At 42.5% G+C, this 25,707-nt stretch overlaps 1 protein-coding gene across 1 annotated transcript in view; it reads left to right on the top strand.

Moving 5' to 3' along the window:
* The first annotated feature begins 906 nt into the window (after positions 1-906).
* rev3l (REV3 like, DNA directed polymerase zeta catalytic subunit) overlaps positions 907-25,707 on the top strand; it is a 213,889-nt gene continuing 189,088 nt past the window's right edge. The window contains exon 1 of the mRNA XM_060848723.1: positions 907-1,443. Coding sequence (XP_060704706.1) covers positions 1,305-1,443 — 139 coding nt within the window. The 5' untranslated portion in view covers positions 907-1,304. The remainder of the gene's footprint in view (positions 1,444-25,707) is intronic.

Raw genomic sequence — 25,707 nt, 5'->3', positions numbered from 1 at the left:
CTGACAGAGGATGTGGAGACAGTACAATTACAACATTTAAAAGGCATCTGAATGGGATCATAAATAAGAAGAGTTTAAAGGTTAACGGCCAAGTGCTGGCAAATGGGATAAGATAGATGTAAGATATCTGGTCAGCATGGATGCGTTGGACTGAAGGATCTGTTTCCAAGCTGTACTTCTCTATGATTCTATTGTAGAAAAATTGCTTAACCTGCTTATTCCTGATGAAGGGCTTTTGCCCGAAACGTCGATTTCGCTGCTGGTTGGATGCTGCCTGAACTGCTGTGCTCTTCCAGCACCACTGATCCAGAATCTGGTTTCCAGCATCTGCAGTCATTGTTTTTACCTAGTATCACATTACAGGTGAGGGTGGAGGTTGAGTAGGAGAAACCTTCATGGTTACTTCAGCTGATGGAGGTATTCAGCATACGCTGTTGGCATTAGTTGGGCTAACCAACTCTCACGAACTTAGTTCTCCTTCACGTAACCACTCGTTCTCTATGGAAAGTTGACCTCTGCCTTCAACTAGATTGCACTGGTCCCTGCTGCCCTCTGCTCTCCCACACCTACACACACAACGCAAATCGACAGCCACCTCCCCTGTCAATCAACCCCTCTCCCTCGGAGAAGGAGGGAGAGCAACAAACCAATCGGCGCAGGCAGGAGGGCAGTGACGCTACGGCCGAGCTCCAGCCAATGATGAGGGAGCAACAAGGAGCTAGATGTCAACAGCTCGTCAGTGTCGCGGCAACGGGCCAATCGGCGTGCAGGATTGGGCGGGCGACGGGATGGCGACCAATGGAGGCGTGGAGGATGCGGGGCCTGAGTGGAAGCCCCGCCCCTTTACCGTCTGGCGGCGGCGGTGGCGGCCGTTGGTGCAGTGCAGCTCGTGGAGGGGGAGGGGCTGGCGCTTGCGCTCGCGCTGGCTGTGAGACAGAAGCAGGCTCTTTATAAACACAGCCCGCCGTGTCAGTCCCTCACTCACTCAGTCAGTCAGTCCCTCGCTCGGTGGTGATGTGCGGCACCGGGCAGGCGGCTGGAAGCTGTGCCCGGAGGGTGAGGGAGAGAGGCCGGGGCCATGGATGCACCCTGATGGACACAGTCAGTGCACAGGCCCGCAGCCTCCCCCTCCTCTCCCCCTGCTCGTGTTAATAGCCGCCCCCTTCCCCAGCCTGACCCGCACCGACCCCCTTCCACTTGCAGAGACCCTCCGTCTTTATCCGTTGTTTTAGGGTGGAGGGGGTTGTATTTTCATCCCTCCGTTTATTTTGGCCGCCCTCCCCTCGCCTTGCCCGGTGTTTAGGATGTTTGCAGTGAGGATTGTCACCGCTGACTACTACATGTCCAGCCCTGTCAAGGGTCTGGATGTCTGCTATTCGGAATTCCGGGAGAGTGAGGTGACCAGGGTGCCCGTGGTTCGGATCTTCGGGCCGACACCTGCAGGTAAGCTGGCCTTGTGTTGCTGTGACATATTAACACTCCCCACTGCTGGCAGGAGCGGGGTGGGAAGCAGCCTGTGGTCTCGCTTGCCATTTTGTTTAACCCTCCCAGGGACTGAAACACTTGCTAACGGGTCTGTCTCACTGTGTGTGTGTGTGTGTGTCTTCGCACAAAATCACATCTGCTTTGGAGTTTAAAGATGTGCACAACCACCCAGGGTGCTGTCCACACCGAGTGGTGTTAATCCTCCCCCCCCACAGTTTTGGAGATTTCGTGTCAGATGTGCTCTCATGTTTTCGCTGGGAACGTTCGACTTTTTTTTTTAAATTTAAAATTTGATCTGAAACTATTTAACGGTCCGAGGAAGGCGAGAATCGTCCGCACGAACTGTATCTGGCGAAGGAGGAGGGGAATTATGCAGATCTTCTCATTAATTGTGAAGAGGAATCTCTCTGTTTCTGCCCCAGGTCACTGGTGTAATTACCATGCAGCTCCCTCTGTTTAGTTGAACCGTTAGCGCAAGCTGGATTTGAGTTAACTATGAAGCTGAAGAGATAATAAAAAATACTAGAGGGTAGCCATGACCACCGCAGCTCCAATAACGAAAAAGGTGTGGCTTTTAAACAAATACATATTTTCATGGTCTTCCTTGTATTGAAATAATTTTTATTTGCATGCAGTAACTGTTGACGTTAGTCGCCATGTTTACTGTAGGGTATCTTGCATATCATTTTCCTAGTCAAAGCTCTACTGCACTTGTCAAATGTGTTTGCTGTTGTAAATATTGTTTGAATATTTACACTCAGAATTGAGGTGATAATTCTTCCTGAATGCTGTTAGAACCATGTTCAACCATTTTTTATCAGGATATATTTTCAAGCCCTGGGGATTCTAATAAAGTGCAGTGATTCCCCTTTTTTTTAAAATAGTCAAGTATTGAAGATTATTTTTAAAAAGCCCTGAAAGCTATAGATTTTCACCTTACTCTGATCTAGGTATTCTTGCTTTGTTAATGTGTATTGGATCTGAAGAGAATGCTGTACACAAACAAAACAATATCTTCAAGTTAGTCTTTTATTTTCTCGTTAAGTTGAAGTTTCATTCGAGTTAGCAATCCCTTTCGTGGTTCTGACTTAGTGGCAAGAGACACGAGTGTGTGATGGTTTGAAGCTTATGTCTGGTAGTGTATCTCCGGTTTCAATGATGATTCCTTTTCTATTGTCTTATGCACTAATGATCTAGACACAAAATTGAACAGTAAGTTTGCAGATGGCATGAGTTGGTATAGTAAGTAATGAGGCAAGCCTTAATGGACAACATGGATGAACTTGTCAGATGGGCAGAACAGTGGCAAATGGAATTTAACCTTGAAGAGTGTGAGATGGGGCTTTTTTTTTGGAGGACTAAAAGGCAAGGGAGTGCAAAATGAAAGGTCAAACACCAGGAAGTAAGCGGGTCAGATGATTTTTAGTGTGCTTGTCCAAAGATCCTTCAAAAGAGCAGAAGCTAGGCCATTCAGCCCATTCAGTTTGCTCTACCATTCAGTCATGGCTGATAAATTTCTCAACGTTCTCCCACTCCCCATAACCCTGGATCCCCTTGACTATCTATCTCCATCTTAAATATACTCAATGACCTGGCCTCCCCAACCTTCTGTGGCAGCACATCTGTTTATTGTCTTTTAGTATTAAATACAAGAATATGGAGGTTGTATAAATCTTGATTAAGCCACAGCTGGAGTACTGTACTGTTCTGGTTGCCATGCTGTCAAAAGGGCATGAATGTATTAGAAAAGTGTCGAGGTGATTTGAGGATATTGGCTGGGTTGGAGTGTTTCAGCTGTAAAGTGATACTAGATAGCCTGGTTGCGTTTCTCTTTTTTTTCGAGCAAAGAAGGCTGAGAGAGGACCTGATTGAGGTGTACAAAATGATGGGCATTGATTTTCCCTGAGAGGGATCAACAACAAGGGTGCATAAAGGGCAACAGGTTTAAAAGGGATTTTAAAAAAGAGATATTTCATCTCGAGTGTGGTGGTTATTTATCACTTTGCCTGAAAAGGGCTTGTCGACACTCTGACCATCAAGATATTGAAGAACTATTTAGATGATCGCTTGAAGCATGATAGCATACAAGGCTGCAGGTCAAGTTCTGAAAAATGGGATTAGTGTCAATAGGTATTTGATGACCAGGCTGACACAATGAACTAAAGGCCCCCTCTGCGCTGTTAAACTTCTCCAGTAATACCCATGGGTAAGTTCAGGCGTGTGCAGTTGGGAGCAAGTGGACTTTGGAGACTTCAAGACCAACCTGTTACCCTCAGCTGATGAATCTGTGCTTCTCCATGTTGTATACTATTTGGAAGAAGCATTGCATTGGCTAGGGCACAGAATGTACCCAGGATGGGCAACTGGGAGTTGGTAATGCTACTACTGATGAGCTACCAAAGTCTAAAGGGCATAGTTTGCAGACTAGGCCTATAGCATGTGAATGAACAAACAAGAGGGAGAATAGCTACAGTAAATTCTTGATTTTGTTGCTCCTTCCTTAAGTTTGTTTTGTTTAAATATTGTTTATTCTTTGGGGCCTCTTTTATGATTTTGCTTTGCCATTTTTTAAAATGTGTGCATTGCTAGATAACAGTTGAGTTGGCAATGTCTTGTGATCACATCCACATTCTGCTTACCCCTAAGATAAATGCACTGTTTTGTTCTAGCAGTGGGTAAGGACTTGGCATTGTGCTTGTGTACTGGGGCGATTCCTGGTTGCTTTGATTCCAGTGAGGAGAGTGAATCAAGAGGAGAAAATTCTGGCCACTTTTATGTCTACAGCAGGAAATAGCTCGAGGGGAAAGGATGACCAATATAATTGGCAGAAAGAAAGTGCAGAGTGGGTGATGCAAGATGTCCGTGATGGTGGTTAGTGCAAGTATTAAGTGCTGTTGCTGTGGTTCCAACCTCAACTTCAGGGCCCAGCCCAGGAATTGTACGCCACTTCTGGTCCTAGTTGGGAGCAAGTAGCAACTAGCATTGGAGAAACCACAAACTGCTTTATTTTCTCACTTCTGGATTTATAATTAGATTAGATTACTTACAGTGTGGAAACAGGCCCTTCGGCCCAACAAGTCCACACCGACCCGCCGAAGCGCAACCCCCCCCCATACCCCAACCTAACACTACGGGCAATTTAGCATGGCCAATTCACCTGACCCGCACATCTTTGGACTGTGGGAGGAAACCGGAGCACCCGGAGGAAACCCACGCAGACACGGGGAGAATGTGTGGAGTTTGCACAGTCAGTCGCCTGAGTCGGGAATTGAACCCAAATCTCAAGTGCTGTGAGGCAGCAGTGCTAACCACTGCCACTGTGCCGCTCACTAAATTCTAGTAACACTCGGGCGCAAAGCTGAACAAAAAAGAGCACTCCCAGATATTACAATTCATTCCGAAATGCAACCTACTGCATTATCAGCTATTCACATTTGTTTTTTTCCTGTTTTTTTTTGTGGAGTAAAGCTTTAATATTATTTGTTAGGCTTTTTTAAAAAAATTATGGTAGAGTTAAGTACCACCGACTTTGATGTTTAAGGTATGTTGCCTTGGTTTAAAAATCTACCCACTGAGTTACCAGAAATGCCCACATTCAATCCCAACATGAACATTAGTGTTTTCCTTTCTGTTATATAGTATTTCTTCAGTATTTAGTGGCTTATTTTTGTTAGCAAGTTATTTCAGCTAAGAATGCACACTGTGTAGATGTATGTTAATGTATTTCAATTTGTTTTTCCTGGGCAGCAGATGTCCGAAGGAACCTAGTGCTGGTTTAATGTTGATTGCCATGGTACCCTACAATTTATTTCACTTAGTTGTGATTTTCCAGAATGCAACCAGAGCTTTAAGTGAAGACAAGTGAATCACAATAAATTGCTTCACAGATGCAGTGCGTAACTAAAAGGCACATGGATTATTGTCCTTCGTTGCTCGGAGAATGAAGTTTAAAAATAGGGAGGTTATACAGCAACTGTAGAGTGCTGATGAGGCCACACCTGGAGTACTACATGCAGCTTTGGTCTTTTCATTTTTGACATGTGAAAGCAAGTACTGGCAGTGGAGGGGGCTCACTAGGTTGGTTCTAGAGTTGTGATGGTTGGCATTGGAAGAGAGAGTGGACTGGAACAAAACTGATTGGAATGTAGAAGAATGAGTGGGGATCTTACAGAAACATTAAAAAAAATTGTGAAGGGAATAGATAAGATAGAAACAAGGAGCTTGATTCTACTGGCAGGTCAAAATAAGAGAGGACAGATTTTAGGACTGGGTTGAGGAGGAACTTCTTCACCCAAAGGGTTGTGAATCTGTGGAGTTCCCTGCTCAGTTAAACAATTGAGGCTATCTCATTGAATGTTTTGAAGATAGATTTGTTTTTTGAACAGAAAAGGAATTAAGGATTATGGTGAGCAGGTGGGTAAGTAGAGCTGAATCCATGAAAAATCTCTTTTGAATGGCGAGCAGCTTTAATGAGTCTGAATCAGATGGCATACTCCTGCTTCTAATTCTTATGTTCTCATAAATGAGTTGAATCTGATTTCTCCCTTACCAATCTACTTGCCATAAATACACCAATGCATAACAGTATTAGAAGGAGTTTACCACTACCCAACTCTGAAGACCAAAATTGTCTCTCTTTTTATTTTAACTGGAGACATCATCCATCAGGTTCTATAGTGCTATTATCGGTCAAAATTAACATAACAGATCTAGCATTTCCAATCTGGTCAACTACAAGTTACTGAGGCCCATCAGCAGCAGAATTGTTCAATCTCTGTCTGTCGTGTGTGTTCCCCATTGAGCAATTGTGATTATTGCTGGTTTGAGGAGGAAGGTAGGAAAGCATGGCATCAACAGCATCAGACATATCTAAAAATGATCTGCTAACATTTGAGGCTTCAATACCTCAACTCTATTTGTATCTAAACAGTGGAAGTAGCCTGACCTGACTGATTCATAAACCAGTAAATCAGATCGAAGCTCTTCAGGTCCTGTCACATTTGGTCATGGGTGTTTAGTGGGCTATTTAAAAGGTTCCACAAACACATGCCCACTATTGATGACTGGGGAGCATGAACACATCCAGTGCAAACATTTTTGACCAGAAGTGCTGGGTGGAAGATCCAGCATGGCCTTCACCAAGGTCTCCAGCATCACCTTGCTAGTTTTTAGCCAATTCAATCAGTCTGGAATAAAGCAACCGCTGAAGGAGTTGGATACTACCTGACAACATTCTGGCTCGGCTACTGAAGATATGTCCTCTAGTACTAACTGTTCTAGTACAGCTACAAAACTGGCATCTAGCTATATTACAAATATCTAACTTGGTGTTATAGTTTAGCAGCTTGACTTTGATTTAAGAATTGCATTTTTAAAATGCAAGATGAAGCACAGAGAGAAGTTCTAAGCTGGAGAAACTGGTAATGCCCCTAAGATGACGTTCAAAGGGTCGTCCACTTTTTCCCCCTCAATGCCACAGGTTTGATCCAGCTAATTCTTTGTAGCTGAGCATAACTTCTACCCATTATATAATGGGTCTCCAGGTATGTGTTGTCATCTTTTGAGTGTTTTTTATTAATCTTGTGAATTATTTTCTGCATGTGTTAATAACAACATTTTAATAATTGCTGTATCTAGAGTTATAAGTTTCTTTGTACCTCTGCAATAAACTTTTTTCCACTATTTTGAAAGAACTCTGGACCAAAAAAGTCAGTGAAGTTTGAATCCAGTAAATCTGATAAGTTTCAGCTGGAGTCAGAAAGGTAAACATTGAATATTTGTTTTAAAGTCGTGAGATTGTAGACACACCTCCACTAATGGTGGCATTTAAGGCCCCGTCTCTTATTTTTCACATCAGTAAGAGATGGGTGAAAAGCATCAAACAAGTATGGCCAAGGCAATTGAGGTCAGACCTGAATTATTTGGAATTAATTTTGCTCTGTTACAGGGAGAGGAACTAGTTGATGTTTAGGTTTGCCAGGAGAGATGACTTTTGTCAAGGCTATAGCATTTGGCTACACTTATGATTCAGGCAAATGCATTGCAGTAAATGTAAATCTGAAGTTGTAGCAGCTTCAGCTCCAGAGTTTGAGCTGGTGGCTGACACTTCAGTGCAAAAGGGAGAAGGGAAGTTCTGTTGATTTTTGTACTAGTGGGCAGTCACACACCTTAAGATAGATTCAGGATTGAGTGAGAATGATGCAGTGAAGGGACAATAGAGTACAGGAGTCTCTGCTTCTGCCATGGCTCAGTAGTAGAGTGAGGAGAATTGATACCAGTGTTGTCTGCAGCTGACCAAATGCTAGGTTGCCTACTTGGTGCTCAGGTTTTGAACATTTCCTCAGGGAAAGGAGCTTGCACTTTGGTAGGGGTTGGGCTGGTTGTTCTGATCTGGGTAAATACCGCTGATTAGATTACTGAGTGTGGAAACAGGCCCTTTGCCCCAACAAGTCCACACTGACCCGCTGAAGTGCAACCCACCCATACCCCTACATTTACCCCTTCACCTAACACTACGGGCAATTTAGCATGGCTAATTCACCTGACCTGCACATCTTTGGACTGTGGGAGGAAACCGGAGCATCTGAAGGAAACCCACGCAGACACGGGGAGAATGTGCAAACTCTATACAATCAGTCTCCTGAGGTGGGAATTGAACCCAGGTCTCTGGCGCTGTGAGGCAGCAGTGCTAACCACTGCTATCGTGTCACCCACTTAGATGGAAGTAGGAAAGAGGGTGTGCATAGAAAATATGAGGATCTAGGTACTAAATTTAAGAAGCAGAACGTCAAATGTTCTAACTCTGGAATACTTCCTGAGCTGTGTGTAAATTAATCCAGGGCACAAAAGATTAATAATTGACTGTGACTCATGCTAGTAAGGGAGCATTGAGTTTAAATTCATGGGCACTGGCAGCATTACTGGGGGAAGTTGGGGCTGTATGTTTTAGGGTGGTCTGCAACTTAACAGTACTGGGCTAGGTTTAGTGTTTCTGTGCACAGTGTAACTCGGCAGCAGTGTTTTAAATAATGGGGAAGGAATCAAATCCAGAAAGATGTGATATCAAAGAGTAGAGTAAAGATGAGAGAGGAAACTCCTCTACCAATTAAGACTCTTTTGCAAAGATAAGACAAAACCTAAAGCTCCATTTCTAAATGCATGCAACATTCTCAAATTAATGTTGCAAAATAAAATGAGCAAATAAGGTGTTTGGTATGCTTTCCTTTATTAGTCAGAGCATTGAGTACAGGAGTTGGGGGATCATGTTGCAGCTGTACAGGATGTTGGTTAGGACACTTTTGGAATATTGCGTACAATTTTGGTCTCCTTCCTCTTGGAAGGATGTTGTGAAACTTGAAAGAGTTCAGAAAAGATTTACAAGGATGTTGCCAGGGTTGGAGGAGGATTTGAGTTACAGGGAGAGGCTGACTAGGCTGAGGCTGTTTTCCTGGAGCATCGGAGGCTTAGGGGTGACCTTGTAGAGCTTTATAAAAGCATGAGGGGCATGGATAGGATAAATAGACAAGGTCTTTTCCCTGGGGTAGGGTGAGTCCAGAACTAGAGGGATTAGGTTTAGGGTGAGAGGGGAAAGATGAGACCTAAGGGCCAACTCTTTCACACAGAGGGTGGTACGTGTATGGAATGAGGTGCCAGGGGAAGTGGTGGAGGCTGGTACAATGCAGCATTTTAGAAGGCATCTGGATGAGTATATGAACAGGAAGGGTTTGGAGAGATGTGGGCCAAGTGCTGGCAAATGGGACTAGATTAGGTTAGGATATCTGGTTGGCATGGGCAAGTTGGACCAAAGGATCTGTTTTTGTGCTGTTCATCTGACTGTATGACTCTAAATATAATCTCTCATTAGAGACATGACTGCAGAATGACCAGGATTACATACTGAATGGTGAGTATATGATATTCCAAAAAAAGGCTTTTTTTTTATTCTCCTGGACATCAAAGACTGGTCCAACACTTTATTGCATGTCCTGAGTTGCTCTCAAATATTAATGAGCTCCCATCTTGAACTGCCTCATTCTTGTGTAGTAGGTTGACCCGCAATGCCCTTGGATCGAATTCCAGGATTTTGACCCAGTGGTGATGAAGGCATTGTGATATTTCCAAATCAAGATAGTGAGTAACTTGGAAGGGAACTTACAGGTGATGGTGTTCTCGTGTGTGTGTGTGTGTGCTGCCCTTGAACCTCTGGATGAAAGTGGTCATAGTTTGAAACATGCTGTCTAAGGTTGTTTGAATTTCTGCAGATGGTATACACTGCTGTTACTGAGCATCAGTGGTGCCACATCCACAAAAATTCAATTAAGTGAGTACATTGTCCAGGATGATGTCAGTCTTCTTGAATGTTGTTAGAGCTACAGTCATCATCCAGGCAAGTTGGACATTTTCAATCGTACTACTGACTTGTAGTTTGTGAATGGACAAGCTTTTTAGAATCCAGGAACTGAATTACTCACTGTGGTGTTCTTAGCCTCTGATCTGCTCCAGTTTGTATTCTTTTCTCTCTCTTTTTTTTAGATGGCCATTGCCTGGTATTCATGTGGTGCAAATTATAGTTGACACTTTTCAGCCACAGACCTGATATTCTTGAGCTCTTGTTGCCTTTGATATGTTCTGCTTCTATATCTGAGGAGTCATGAATGGTACTGGAGTTGTGCAATTGTTAGCAAGCATTCCCACTGTGACCTGTATGGAAGAGGGAAGGCCATTGTTGAAGTAGCTGAAGATGCTGTAACCTTGGACACTACCATCCTGAGGTGACAGACTTCCAGCAATGACAACCATCTTCCTATGTGCTAGTTATAGCTCCAACATCAGTTTGTCAACTGAGTCACATTGATTCCAGTTTTGCTGGGGTTCCTTGTTGCCTCACTTGGTCAAACGCAGCCTTCAGACCAAGCGTGGTTGCTCTAACTTCACCTGTGGAGTTCAGCTCTTGTCTATTTTTGAACCAAGGCCGTAATGAGATCAGGAGCTGAATGGCCATAGCAAAATCCAGGCTGGATGTCACTGAGCAGGTAAATGCTGAACAGGTGCTACTTGAAGCCTACGTTCTATGAATGAATTAAAAATAACTTCCAGATAAGGCCATTACAATCTCTGAATATATCTTGTCACACTGGCAGAAAAGACCAAACAGGTGGTGCCACTGTGATATGCACAGTCCTAGAGCTATACAGAGCATGGAAACAGACCCTTTGCCTAAATTGATCTAGTCCCATTTGGCAGTTGGGAGGAAGTTTCCCTTGGATTCTTCAACATTGATTCTGGACCCCATGATGTTTCATGACATTGGGTCAAAAGCGGTCCCTGATTGCCACGTGTCCACCCCCCTCAGCTGATGTATCACTGCTCTTCTATGCTAAATGTTTGGAGGATGCGCAGAGGGTGGGGACCTCCGTGTCTGTTACCGAGCATGGCTCAGTTCTGATAGCTGGTTAAATCCAAAGGACCTAGCTGGAACTGTAGTAGATGGAAAAAGAATCAACGACGTCATCCTTACCAATCTACCTGCTGCACGTGCATCATGGAAGTGTCAGTAGGAGTCGGCACACACCGTTCTTGTGAAGCTGAAGTCCTATCTTCACATGAGGATGCCCTTCATATTGTGTGTGCCACCACCGTGCTATATTGAATAAACTTGGAGCAGGTCTGGTAACTGCAATTGTGCACAAGGTTCTGTGGGTGATCAGCAGCAGTGGAATTGTACTCCATCACAATCTGAACTTCATGGCCCAACATATGCCCCACCTTAACTATCAAGGGATCAACCCTGGTTCAATGAAGAGCGCAGGAGAACCTGCTTGAATCTGTACCAGGCTTACATTAAAAATGAGGTGTCAAGTTGGTGAAGCTAGAACACAGGACTGTTTTAATGCTAAACAGCATAAGTAGCAAGTGATAGACCTATTGGATCAGTTGGTAGTGGAATCCTATGTAAGCTTTGCAAACCTGTCGCATCTAGTTATAATGGTGGACAACTAAATGAACTTGGAGGCTCCATAAATATACCCATCCTCAATGATGGCAGAGCCTAGCAACACAGTGCAAAGAGAAAGCTGAAACATTTGCCTGAATCTTAAGCCGTAAGTTCCAAATGGTTGATCTTGAGGTCCCCAGCATCAGAAGTGCTTGTCTTCAGCCAATTAGATTCGGTCTTTGCAATAGCAAGAAATTGCTAAAGCACTTGATGTGCAAAAACTGAGTTCTGACAACATTGGGCAATAGTGCTGAAGACGTCAACTCCAGAATGTGCTGCTACTGTAGTTAAGCTGTTCCAACACAGGTGCAACCGTTGCTAATGTGGAAAATTGCCCAACTATATATCCTGTGCTCAAAAAAGCAGGACTAATCCAATGGAGCCCATCATTCTCTTTCTGATAATCGGTGAAGTGATTGAAGGGACCAACAACAGTGCCAAAAAAGCAGCACTTGGCAATATCCTGCCTCACTGACACAATTTGGATTTCACTAGGGTTACTTAACACCTGACCTCATTACAGCCTTGGTTCACACATGGAGCAAAGAGCTGTACCCCAGAGATGTGGTGAAAATGACTGCTATTGACATCTAAGCTGCAAATAAGAGTATGCATCAAAGATCCCTAACAATACTAGAGCCATTCACTGAAAATGCCTTTCTGATTGAAGTCATACCTGTCACAAGGCTAACATTACAACCATGTTCCTATCTCAGTTCAAGGGCATATCTGCAGGACTTTTTCAGTGTAATATCATAGGCTCAACCATCTTTGAAGTACTTCATCAGTGACCTTGTCTCCATCAGACCAGGAGTGAAGATAACTGTTAATATTTGCAGTGTTTAGTGCCATTTGTACCTCGATATTGAGACCGTCTACTTCCAAACACTAGTGAGATCTGAACCAAGTCCATGTTTGGGCTGACAGTTGGTGCTGCTAAGTCACACTTATGCTGTACAAGCGTCAGACCTTGACTGTTTCTAATGAGGGAATCTTAGCTTACTACCTTGACATTTTATGGCATTGTTCCTGAATGTCCCACAGTTAACATCATGGTATTATCACTGACTCAAAGTTGGAGTGTAGTGACCAGGTCAGAAGAAACGAGTTTTGCAAAAACGTGAACACAGTTCAGAAGTTGTGTCTCTGTGTCTCTGTGTCTCTGTGTCTCTGGGGATGTCTAGACTAGGATGATCTTATTAAAATAAGTGCTGGGTACAACATCAGCCTTTACCATTTGAGAATACCAAAGGCAGCAAATATGAGCACATCACCTGCATGTTCCCCTCTAAGCCAGTTTCTATCCTGACTTATTGCTGTTGCTTCACTGCTCAGCCAAAATCCTGGAACTCCTTTTCTAACACCAGCATTGTGGATAGATGGTCTGCAGTGGTTCAAGAAGGTAGCTCACCACCATCTCTAATGACCTAGGGATAGGTAACAAATGCAAACATTAATTATTTCCCAGAAGTTATTAGGTAAGGTACCATCTCCAAAAAAACATACTTTACTACTACTTATGTGAGAAATAAGACATTAAGCTGATAGGTATAGTGACCGAGTGGACAGAAATCTGGCAGAATGGAATATAATTAGATTACTTACAGTGTGGAAACAGGCCCTTCGGCCCAACAAGTCCACACCGAAGCGCAACCCACCCATACCCCTACATATACCCCTTACCTAACACTACGGGCAATTTAGCATGGCCAATTCACCTGACCCGCACATCTTTGGACTGTGGGAGGAAACCCACACAGACACGGGGAGAATGTGCAGACTCCACACAGTCAGTCGCCTGAGGTGGGAATTGAACCGAGGTCCCTGGCGCTGTGAGGCAGCAGTGCTAACCAATGTGCCACCGTGCTGCCCAAATGTTGGACAACGTGAAGATGTTCACTTTGGCAGGAGGAATGATAGTGGACTGTGGGATCTCAAGCTGTAAAGGGATCTCGATGTTCTAGTGCAAGTCACAAAATGGGATGTTGTCTTCTTTTTTGAGAAATCTTTGAAGACTACTTTTTTTAAAATATATCTGTTGCGATCTTATTTGCCATTATGAATCCTTAGCTACTCATTCCATAGGACTGACTTTGTTAATCTTTTATATAGGTGTAACTGTTCTTGCTGTTTTGTTTCTAGCTAGCTTTTTCACACTTAGTTTTACCATCTTAATCTTTTCATTATTTTCTGGGGTTTTTAAATATGCTGACCAGTCTTGTTATCCACCTTTTTCTGATGCTGCACTTTTAAATGCAATGAAGAACTGCAGATAGTGGAAATCTGAAACAGAAGCATTGCTGCCAGATTTGGTGAGTTTCTCCAGCAACTGTAGAGAGAAAACCGTTAACATGTGTGGTGACCCTTCAGAACTGATAACAACAGGACAGGAACAAAAGTTGATAATGTGGACCACATGTAGGTGAAAATGTGTTGGCTGTGCAGAAAGCATATTCTGGATTAGTGGTGCTGGAAGAGCATAGCAGTTCAGGCAGTATCCACGGAGCAGCGAAATCAGCGTTTCAGGTAAAAGCCCTCCTGATGAAGGGCTTTTGCCCGAAATGTCGTGGGTTTTTATTTTTTTTTTGCTGCTCCTTGGATGCTGCCTGAACTGCTGTGCTCTTCCAGCACAACTGATTCAGAATCTAGTTTCCAGCATCTGCAGTCATGCTTTTTACCTAGGCAGAAAGCAGCCCATGCATTAATAGGGGCTGGGGTGTGGGGGTAGATAAAGGATATAGAAGGTGGTGTTCAGGCCCAGTACATTATTGGACTCTATATAGAGTCCTGAAGGCTGCAGGGTCTCCATCCATAAAATGACATGTTGATCTGAGCCTTGCTGGATCACTACACCATGACAAATGTTGGCCAGGGAATATAGTGATGTTTTGAAGTGGCAGGCAACTGGAAACTCTGGGTCATTCTTGGCAGACAGAATGTAGATGTTCTGCCCAGTGGTCACCTAGTATGCATTTTTTTCTCAATGTAGAGGATATCACACTGAACAATGAATATAGTAGGCTAGGTAGTGAGATACAGGTAAATTTATTGCTTCACGTAGAAGGTATAGCTGGATCCTTGGATATAGGAGAGGAAAAAAATAAACGAGCTGTTGTTACACCTTCTGTGATTTGCGTGGAACGTTGCTGTAGGGCTGTTGGGAGTGAAAGAGGAGTGGCCCAGAGTGCCCTTGAGGGAATGGACCCAGTGGAATGCTGACCAGAGGGTTTGGGGCATTGGGAATACGTGTCTGGTGGCAGCATCTGTTGAAAATGGTGGCTATGATCCTTCTAAGTGAAATAACAACTTGCTTGCGCTTCAAGCAATGTAGTTTACTGTATTTGCTCTCACATGAAATGTCAATTCTGCTTTCTCTCCACAGATGCTGCAAGGCTTGCTGAGTTTCTCCAGCAATTCCTGTTTTTCTTTATCCAGCATTCCATTATTTGGAATTCAATTAGCCACATGAAATACTGTCCTTCAGGTAATTGAGGTTCCTGTGTCTTGCCTTTTCATTTTTTGGTTAACCATAGATGTTGGTCCTCTCTTTGGAGTATTTCCTTGTTAGAACATAACTTCTAATATCTAATAGTGGATATGTATTACTAAGTGTTCGGGAGTATCCATTTAAATGTTTGCACTATATCTCTAAGACCCTAACCTAATTTGCCAGTTCACTTTAATACTTGCAAGTTTGATCTACTGCTCTTTTCTTTTGGACTGAAAAGTAAAATTCAATCGTATTACAATTGCTGTAACCAACAGGGCATCTTTTATAGGCTTAATTAATCAATGCTATCTTAACCACCACCCCGGAACTCCGTCCATGCTGTTACTGTGATACATCATCCTGCCATCTTTGGCTTATTTTAGGTAGTTAACTAAAACTCACAAATCAGTTGATTTTTTTTTTCCTTTTTTTTGTCCATTTGGAGTCACATGTAGGCCAGGTCATGTAAAAATAGCAGATTTGCTTAGCTAAAGAGCTTCATGAATCAAATTTTAACAATTCACTGATAATGGTTTTGTGGTCTCCATTAACGAAACTGCCTTTAATTTCAGATTTTATTAACTTAATTTAAATCCCACCAGCTGCCATAGTGGGTGTGAAGCAACATCCTCCAAACCTTTGTCTCAGACTCTGGATTATAAGACATGACATTATTAATATACCATTCTCTTCCCCCAGACCAGAGACTTGAGTTGGATTGGTTTGGGAGAGATTTGGCAGGAGTGTGCCAAGCTGAAGTGAGAGTGCTTTGTGTCAGCATAAATTAATTAATGATTAATTGCAAAAGCACCACTGAAATGGTAGGTCTGGGCTCTCTGAACTAGATCTGAAGGGATTAAGTATTCCACTTTCTGTGTAGCACTCAAACTTGGAACTCCCACACTAATAAACTCCAAACTTCAATGGACTGCAACAGTTTAAAAAGGTGCCCTCTATCAGATCTGTTATCTGTAAGAATAATGAGGTGGTTATGGTAGGGGGTTTTAACTCCAAACTTAGAAGGGTTTAGATGGAGAGAAATTTAAGCGTGTATAAGAAAATCTTCTGAGTCAGTCTGTGGATGTACCTACTAGAGAAGGTGCAATACTTGACCTACTCTTGGGAACTAAGGCAGGGCAGGTGACTGACGTGTCAGTGGGGGAGCACTTGGGGCCAGTGACAATGATTCTATTAGTTTTAAAATAGTGATGGAAAAGGATAGACCAGTTCTGAAAGTTGAGGTTTTAAATTTAGAGGAAGGTTAAATTTGATGGTATGAGGCAAGAACTTTCAAATGCTGACTGGGGGCAGATGTTTGCAGGTAAAAGGGTGGCTGGAAAATGGGAAGCCTTCAGAAATGAGAGAGCGTCCAGAGAAAGCATATTTCCTGTTAGGATGAAAGGAAAGGCTGGTGAGTGTAGGCAATGCAGGATGACTTAAATTGAGGGTTTGGTTAAGAAAAAGAAGGAAACATATGTCAGGTATAGACCAGCTCAAGTGAATCCTTAGAGTATAAAGGCAGTAGGAATATACTTAAGAGGGAAATCAGGAGGGCAAAAGGGATATGAGATGGCTTTGGTAAATAGAGTTAAGGAGAATCCAAAGGGTTTTTATAAATACATTTAAGGACAAAAGGGTAACTAGGATGCGAATAGGTCCCCTCAAAGACCAGCAAGGCAGCCTTTGTGTGGAGCTGCAGGAGATGGGGGAGATACTAAACGAGTATTTTGCATCAGCCTTCACAGTGGAAAAGGACATGGAAGATATAGGATGTAGGGAAATAGATGGCGATATCTTGAAAAATGTCCATATTACAGAGGAGGAAGTGTTGGATGTCTTGAAACGCATATAAGTGGATAAATGCCCAGTACCTGATCAGGTGTACCCTAGAACTCTGTGGGAAGCTAGGGAAGTGACTGCTGAGATATTTGTATCATCAATGCTCTCAGGTGAGGTACTAGAAGACTGGAGGTTGGCTACTGTGGTGCAACTGTTTAAGAAGGGTGATAAGGACAAGCCAGGGAATTATAGACCAGTAAGCCTGACATTGGTGGTGGACAAGTTATTGGAAGGAATCCTGAGAGACAGGATGTGCAAGGACTGATTAGGGATAGTCAGCATGGCGTTGTGCGTGGGAAATCCTGTCTCTTAAGCTTGATTTGAGTTTTTTTTATAAGCAGTAACAAAGAGGTTTGAGGGCAGAGCAGTGGACATGATCTATATGGACTTCAGTAAGGCATTCGACAAGTTAGCAAGGTTAGATCTCACGGAATACTGGGCAAACTAGCCATTTGGATACAGAACTGGCTCAAAGGTAGAAGACAGAGGGTGGTGGTGGTGGTGGAGAGTTGTTTTTCAGACTGGAGGCCTGTGATCAGTGGAGTGCCACAAGGATCGGTGCTTGGTCCACTACTATTATGCTTCCATCCAATTCATTATTTATACAAATGAAGAGTTATAGTTAGTAAAATTGGAGGTGTAGTGGACAGCGAAGAAGGTTACCTCTGATTACAATGTGATCTTGATCAGATGGGCCATTGGGCTGAGGAGTGGCAGATGGAGTTTAATTTAGATAAATGTGAGGTGCTGCATTTTGGGATTTGCTTTGGGACTTGTACACTTAATGGTAAGGTCCTAGGGAGTATTGCTGAACAAAGAGACCTTAGTGTAGGTTCACAGCTCCTTGAAAATAGTCGCAGATAGATAAGAGTGCAGAAGGTGTTTGATAAGCTTTCCTTTATTAGTCAGTGTTGAGTACAAGCATTGGGAGGTCATGTTACAGCTCTACAGGATATTGGTTACGCCACTTGAATTCTGGTCTCCTTCATATCAGAAGGTTGTTGTGAAACCTGGAAAGGGTTCAGAAAAGATTTCCAACGATGTTGCCAGGGTTGGAGGATTTGAGCTATAAGGAGAGGCTGAACAGGCTGGGGCTGTTTTCCCTGGAGTGTCGGAGGTTGAGAAGTGACCTTTATAGAGGTTTACAAAATTGAGGGGCATGGGCAGGGTAAATGGGAAAAGTCATTTCCTTGGGGTCGGGGAGTCCAGAGGTAGAGGGCATAGGTTTAGGGTGAGAGGGGAAAGATATAAAAGAGACCTAAGGGGCAACTTTTTCATGCAGAGGGTGGTACATGTATGGAATGAGCTGCTAGAGGATGTGATGGTGGCTAGTACAATTGCAATGTTTAAAAGGCATCTGGATGGGTATATAAATAGGAAGGGCTTGGGATATGAACTGGGTGCTGGCAGGTGGGACTAAATCTCGTTGGCATGGACGATTTGGACTGAAGGGTCTGTTTCCATGCTGTACATCTCTGTCTCTATCTGAACAGCAATAATGGATGAGGAATAAATACTGTCCTATCCAGCAACACAAATCAATTATTTAACTGTAAAGTGCATTTGAGTACTGATTATGACAGAAACTAAGCTTTGTCATACACCATACTAAATTTACATTAAGTTTTAGGTTGGTGAACACATTGTGAACTGAGTTTCAACAACAATTTGGTCTTACCTGGGTGAAATTAAATTAAAGTTTTGCTAAATGTTTCATCTCTGGGGACAATGGGAGTATTTATAACTTGGAATGATTGCAATATAAAAGGTGAATGTAGATTGGAGAAACATTTTTTCAAATATTCAGAAGTATTGTATTGGTCTGTTCATATGCAAGTCTAGTTTCAAAAGCAAAAAAGCTCATCACAGTGCTCTACAAGCAAAACTGAGGAATCTGCTCAATGGCAAGGCTTGTTCTTTTCTGCTTTGGAGGCCCAGAGAAAGTATAAAAGGTGGGGATTTTCTCTGCTACAGTTCACTTGTATTAACTGTGCTCCCTTGTTGTCTTGCTCAGGAGTTCTCTCACAGGTAATGCTTAAACAAAGAAACCCTAAAGAATGGACCAGGTTGTAATATTTCTCAATTTTCCTGGCTGTTTGCAGTGTTTTGTAATACTGACTTTTTGCAAGGTATATAGCCTTGAACTTTTCAGGGCTCTATCTGAAGGGTAGGGCAAGCAGGTCCTTGCATAATATGTTTGGAGAATGAAATCAGTATAAAATTTCTGGCTGCAACTGTGTAAACAGATTTTGCTTCCATATCTGCAAATGTAAAAATTCTTGTATATTTGGATACTTGTTAGTTTTTAAATTATCATCTACAAGATTTTGTATTGAGAAATCCAGCTCCCTTTTGTACTGTTCTTCTCATATAGAGAAGATATTAACTGGTTTATCAATTTTTAAAAAAAATTTGGAAAAATTGGTTAATCAGTCTGTTCAGCTTTGTTGTTACACGACTCTAGAGCACATGGGACTTGAATCCAGGTCTCTCTGTCCAGAGGTAGGGATACTACTGCTGTGCCACCAGAGCCCTTTTTCAGTCAGTGATTTATAAACCCTAACATTATTGTAACCATTCTCCTTCAGTTACATGTTGCTTAATTAAGTATCTCCTTCTCCGAATTGAACCTGAAAATGGCTGAGAATAAGTAAGGAATTCTGATTCCTGAAGAAGGGCTTATGCCCGAAATGTCGAATCTCCAGTTCCTTGGATGCTGCCTGACCTGCTGCGCTTTTCCAGCAACATGTTTTCAGCTGAGAGTAAGTAAGGCATAATTTTCCTATGGCCTAATGCGGCAACAGCCTGTTTTTGCGTAATGCACAAGCATGATGGGTTCACTGGTTCACAGTTGAAACCCTAGGCATTGCACCACAGGGGAGGCCAACAAAAGGCTGTTTTGTCTGATATGCCAGAAGTGCACATCTCCAGAGTATTGTCAAAATTGGTATAGTGGAGTATGCAATTTTTATTTGATCACTATCCACGGGGAGTCACCTGTTTAAAGGATAGCATTTAGGATGGTTAGATGCTTATCTTCATTGGTAAAATTGCACATTGCCATATTCTATGGACTTCCATTCACTGATTTGGTTTAATCGACTTTATCCCAGTTTCCTTTAGTGGTTGAAATGAAACTAAGGATATGGGGTAGCTATGCGGGCAATTGATGTGCGTGTGTATATTTGAGATTCCAGTTTATTCACATTTTATATGCCCATCCATCAGGTTCTCAAAGGGATATTGAAATATTATTAACATTTGAATAGTGGATGCTATTTTAGTCATTAAAACGTTATGTTGAAGTAGTTTTTTAGGGAAGCCTGTCTTTTTGTTTAAGAAAAATATAGCCCCACCTCCTGCTATTTCTTAACAATCATTGTTTCAATGTCATTTGTTCATGTTCTGTGCTTAAAAAAATTAGAATGCGCTAAATGTGTGTTCTGTTGCATTGGTGATGAATCTATACAATTTTCTGTTATCTTGTCAAAAGGTACATAGGTGTGTGTGTGTGAGAAATGTTTACTATTCCACTTTTAATGCATAGTGTAGAACTCTCAACGTGCAACTGTAGGTATTTTCAATCAACCTGTCCAGTGATGTTGTCAACATTTCTGGAGCAGATGGGATTGGAACCCAGACCTCCTGGCTTAGAGGTGGGGTTCTACTGATGTCTATCTTAATTTCTCTAAGGTCTAGAATTTAATGTTTGTAATAGCTGCAGTGATTCCTTACTGGCAAGTGCATCTGCACAATCAGTCTCTTCTGAAAACTGGTTTCACATGCCCTTTTGGGTAAGCACGTGTGCACTGGCAGCATGTACAAGAGAATACTGGGTAGAGATTTAGTGAGTTCTGAAGAGCAGGCAGAAGAAAGAATGGAAAGATAGTCTAGTGGCAATACCACTAGACCATTAATCTAGAGACCCAGGTAATGTTCTAGGGACCTGGGTTTAAATCTTCCTTTCCCCACCTCATGGCACATGGTGGAATTTGAATTGACTAATAAGCTGGAAATTAGAATCTAATAATAACCATGAAACCATTGCTGATTTGTGGAAACCCATCTGGTTCCCTAATGTCCTCTTTAGAGAAGGGAATCTGCCCTTCCCTGGTCTCGCCTAAATGTGACTCCAGACCCATAGCAATATGGTGGACTCTTAACTACCCACTGGGCATTTTAGGGATGGGCAGTAAATGGCAGCTAGTGTTTCCCACATCCTATGATTTTTAAAAAAAAATCTTTAAGCTGAGAGTTTTCATCGTGCTACTTGAAAATCGATTGGCATTTGTGGAGATGGTCTAGGATATTTCATGTAAAAAATGAGGTCTGCAGATGCTGGAGATCACAGCTGAAAATGTGTTGCTGGTTAAAGCACAGCAGGTTAGGCAGCATCTCAGGAATAGGGAATTCGACATTTCGAGCATAAGCCCTTCATCAGGAATGAGAGAGAGTAGCCAAGCAGGCTAAGATAAAAGGTAGGGAGGAGGGACTTGGGGGAGGGGCGATGGAGGTGGGATAGGTGGAAGGAGGTCAAGGTGAGGGTGATAGGCCGGAGTGGGGTGGGGGCGGAGAGGTCAGTAAGGAGATTGCAGGTTAGGAGGGCGGTGCTGAGTTGAGGGAACCGACTGAGACAAGGTGGGGGGAGGGGAAATGAGGAAACTGGAGAAATCTGAATTCCAACCTTGTGGTTGGAGGGTTCCCAGGCGGAAGATGAGGCGCTCCTCCTCCAGCCGTCGTGTTGTTATGCTGTTCTTCATCTACAGAAGAATCCACAAACTCAACAAACAGTTCTTCCTAGCCATATCAGAGATTAAAGACAGTACCTTGTCTCAGTCGGTTCCCTCAACTCAGCACCGCCCTCCTAACCTGCAATCTCCTTACTGACCTCTCCGCCCCCACCCCACTCCGGCCTATCACCCTCACCTTGACCTCCTTCCACCTATCCCACCTCCATCGCCCCTCCCCCAAGTCCCTCCTCCCTACCTTTTACCTTAGCCTGCTTGGCTAGTCTCTCTCATTCCTGATGAAGGGCTTATGCTTGAAACGTCGAATTCCCTATTCCTGAGATGCTGCCTAACCTGCTGTGCTTTAACCAGCAACACATTTTCAGCTAGGATATTTCATGAACTAATAATCTAGTAGTTTGAATTAATCAGAACCTCCTAATTCAAATACCTTCTCAAAATAAATGCTGTTGTGGTTAAAAGTGACTGTTAAAGTTTATCCATAAATAAAAGCGAGACACTGTATACTGGAGATCTGAAAGAGCTCTGAGTAACTCGGGTATGACAGCATCTGCAGAGAGAGATAGTTAACATTTCAAGTCTGTCATGGCAACTCTTTACTGCTATAGAATTCTAGTTTTTAGGTTAGAGAAACTTGCCAGTTTACAGGTGGGTACAGTTACACCATTTAGAAGGCATCTGTATGGATAGGAGTAGAACGCGTTTCAAGGGAATATGGGCCAAATGCTGTCAAATCGGGCTGTCTGGTGCAGGAAAGATGGACCAAAGGGCCTGTTTCTGTACTGTATGTTTTTATTAAAATCCAATTTTAACTCTTAGCTGACTTCAGCCTCAAGTGTTGGGCATGCCTCATCACTTCCATACTGGACCATATTAAACTGCCTTATAGAAGTTCAACTAGATTGTAAAAGAACACAGTAAATTAGTAATCTTTCATTTTGTTTATGAAATCACTATGTTCCTTCCCATTTTTAGTATTTTAACACAGCACTCGACCCTTGGATCAAGGTTGGTTTTCTTTAAATCATTTTGGAGGTTGTATGTAATAATTTGAGCAAGGGCGATTTATTATTTTACTCACTACCACAATCTGCTGTTGAAAATGGGTACAGTGGTTCCCATTTGGTGATTCTTCTTAACCTTGTACATTATATGTACAAAGTACCTCAGTTAATATTAAGTTGATAAAACTGTTGCTGTTTGAAGTACAGCAGTTACCTTGAATGTAATACTGCTTTCATATTGGAGTCATAGATGTACAGCATGGAAACTGACCCTTCAGTCCAACTCGTCTATGCCAACAAATATCCCAACCCAATCTAGTCCTACTACCAGCACCTGGCCCATGTCCCTCCAAACCCTTCCTATTTGTAAACCCATCCAGATGCCTCTTAAATGTTGCAATTTTACCAGCCTCCACCACTTCCTCTGGCAGCTCATTTCATACACATACCACCCTCTGCATGAAAAAGTTGCCCCTTGGGTCCCTTGTTTATCTTACCCCTCTAACCACAAACTTGTGTAGCTTTGGATTTCCCCACCCCAGGGAAAAGACTTTGTCTATTTCCTCTATCCATGACCCTCAAAATTTTATAAACGTCTAAGGTCACCCCTCAGCCTCCGCTCCAGGGAAAACAGCCCCAGCTTATTCAACCTCTTCCTGTAGCTCAAATCCTCCAATCCTGGCAACATCCTTGTAAATCTTTTCTGAACCCTTTCAAGTTTCACAACATCTTTCCGATAGGAAGGAGACCAGAATTACACATAACATTGGTTAGACGACTGTTGCAATGTCCTGTACAGCCGCAATATGACCTCCCAACTCCTGTACTCTGACCAATAAAGGAAAACAAACCAAACACCGGCTTCACTATCCTATCTACCTGCGACTCCACTCTCGAGCTATGAACCTGCACTCCAAGGTCTCTTTGTTCAGCTACACTCCCTAGGACCTTACCATTAAGTGTATAAGTCTTGCTAGGATTTGCTTTCCCAAAATGCAACACTTCTCATTTATCTAAATTAAGCTCCATCTGCCACTCCTCAACCTAATGGCCCATCTGATCAAGGACACATTGTTATCTGCGGTAATCCCCTTTGCTGTCCACCATGCCTCCCAATTTTGATGTGATCTGCAAACTTACTAAATATACCTGTTATGCTCACATCCATGGGTTTTGTGTTGTAGTGTACCTTTATCACTTGCTTTTTTTTAATTCCTCTGTTTTCTATCTGAGCTACTTAATATTTGAGGGAATGCTATTAGTAAACAGAATCTAGATCAGCCCAAGGGAGCAAGTTCTTGGTGTGTTCGTGTATATTTGGGAAGAACGTGGCCTTGTCTCCTATTTCAACACCTAGTTTGTGTCATTGTTACAGTTGTTATCTACTCCCAGGAGACCATGACACACACTCAGGAATAGGAGGGATACTTTTTCCTTTTCAAGAGAAAGAAAGCAGTTGAAACAGCATTTCGGAAGTAGCGTTTTCTTGAGCAAGTTTTAGAAAGTAATATTTTGTAAATATTTTACAACTAAACTGGAATATCAAATATTTGTGGTGAAAGGCAAATGCCCTGTTCTGTTTCTATTTCTTATGGTTGAAGTAATATTGTACAACAAATATTGAAGATACTGAGATAATCAACTTAAAAGCAACAGGAGCAAATCACTTCCAGCATTTTAAAACACTTATTCATTTGTAGGCTGTGTGCATCACTGGTTAGCTAGCACTTTATTGCTCGTCCTCAGTTCCTTTTAAAGGTGGTGCTGACCTGCCTCCTTGAGCTGTTGCAGTCCATGTGCTGTAGGTAGACTCTCGTCACCTTTTATGGTGGGAATTCCAGGATTTTGACTCCAAGACAGTGAAGGAACAGTGATTTATATTTCCAAACCAAGATGGTGAGTAGTTTGAAGAGGAACTTTTCAGGTGGTGGGGTTCCCATGTATCTGCTGTCCTGTCCTCCTGGATGGCAGTGGTTATGGGTTTGGAAGGTGCTTTGTTGCACTATAATCTTCAGTGTTTGCTGCTGTTCTCAGTTGTGAATTTTAATGTCCTAATACAAAACATTGGAATTTGGAAATTACTCGAACCCTGGCATTCCAAATTGGAGAGAGAAAAGCGTAGTAATTTTCGAGAGGCAATTAGATAAATAATTTAATGAGGGAATGAATGTGAGAGAGACTGAAATTAGTTTTGACAGCATTTCCATAAACCCGTCAAGGCACAAAGGTGAATGATCTCCTTATATGCTGCATCATTCAATCACTCGCTGCACCTTTTTTTTTGTCTCTCTTGCTAATTAAGAATTGTAGCTCTTTAAACCTAAGCATCTGAGGAAGGGTTACTGGACCTGAAACACGAACTCTGAATTCTCTCTTCACATGCAGCCAGACCTGCTGAGCTTTTCTTGCAATTTTTGTTTGATTTCCAGCATCCTCCGTTCTTTCAGGTCTTTGCAAGCATCTCTGGTGTTTCAGCTCTGAGAAAGATAGCTATAATGGCTGCAATATGAGTTGGAAATCTTGTGGTCATTAATGAAGAAACTCATGCAACTTGTAGTTTTTAAAAAATACTTCATGGGACATTCTCTTTCTGGCTACATCTTCACTTATTACCCAGAGAACAATTCAGACCCAGAGCAATCTGGCAGACTCTTGAGACACCTGTAGATCAAATTGGGAAGGAAATCTGCTGTCCTTACCCTAAGGGCGTAAGTGAGCTGGGTGAATTTTTATAACAATCGGCAGTTGGTTACTTGGTTGTGATTAGGCTAGCGTTTCTATCAAACCAGATTCTAATTGATTCAACTTTCACCATTTTCTTGGTGTCCCCATAGCATTAGCCTGGATATCTGGATTACTAGTCCAGTGACATTACTTTAAAACTGTTTTATAAAACTACCAAAGAGCAAAGATTCATACCAGTCTCATTTGTCGCTGGACTGTTATGGCCTATTTGGAAAAGTGATTCTCAAGCCTCATTATGCCCGGGATGCTACGAGTTGTTGATTTTAACTAAAGTACACAAAGTTCCTGATTTGCCTTTCTGTGGAATCATGTTACAGAAACTCTTAACAGAGTTCCAGTACTTAACCAGAACTACGGTTTATGGCAAACACATTCTAATTACAAACAACTATGGATTATCAA

The sequence above is a fragment of the Hemiscyllium ocellatum genome, chromosome 3 (assembly GCF_020745735.1).
Source record: "Hemiscyllium ocellatum isolate sHemOce1 chromosome 3, sHemOce1.pat.X.cur, whole genome shotgun sequence".
Taxonomy (NCBI): domain Eukaryota; kingdom Metazoa; phylum Chordata; class Chondrichthyes; order Orectolobiformes; family Hemiscylliidae; genus Hemiscyllium; species Hemiscyllium ocellatum.
This window is presented reverse-complemented; position numbering and strand designations above follow the sequence as displayed.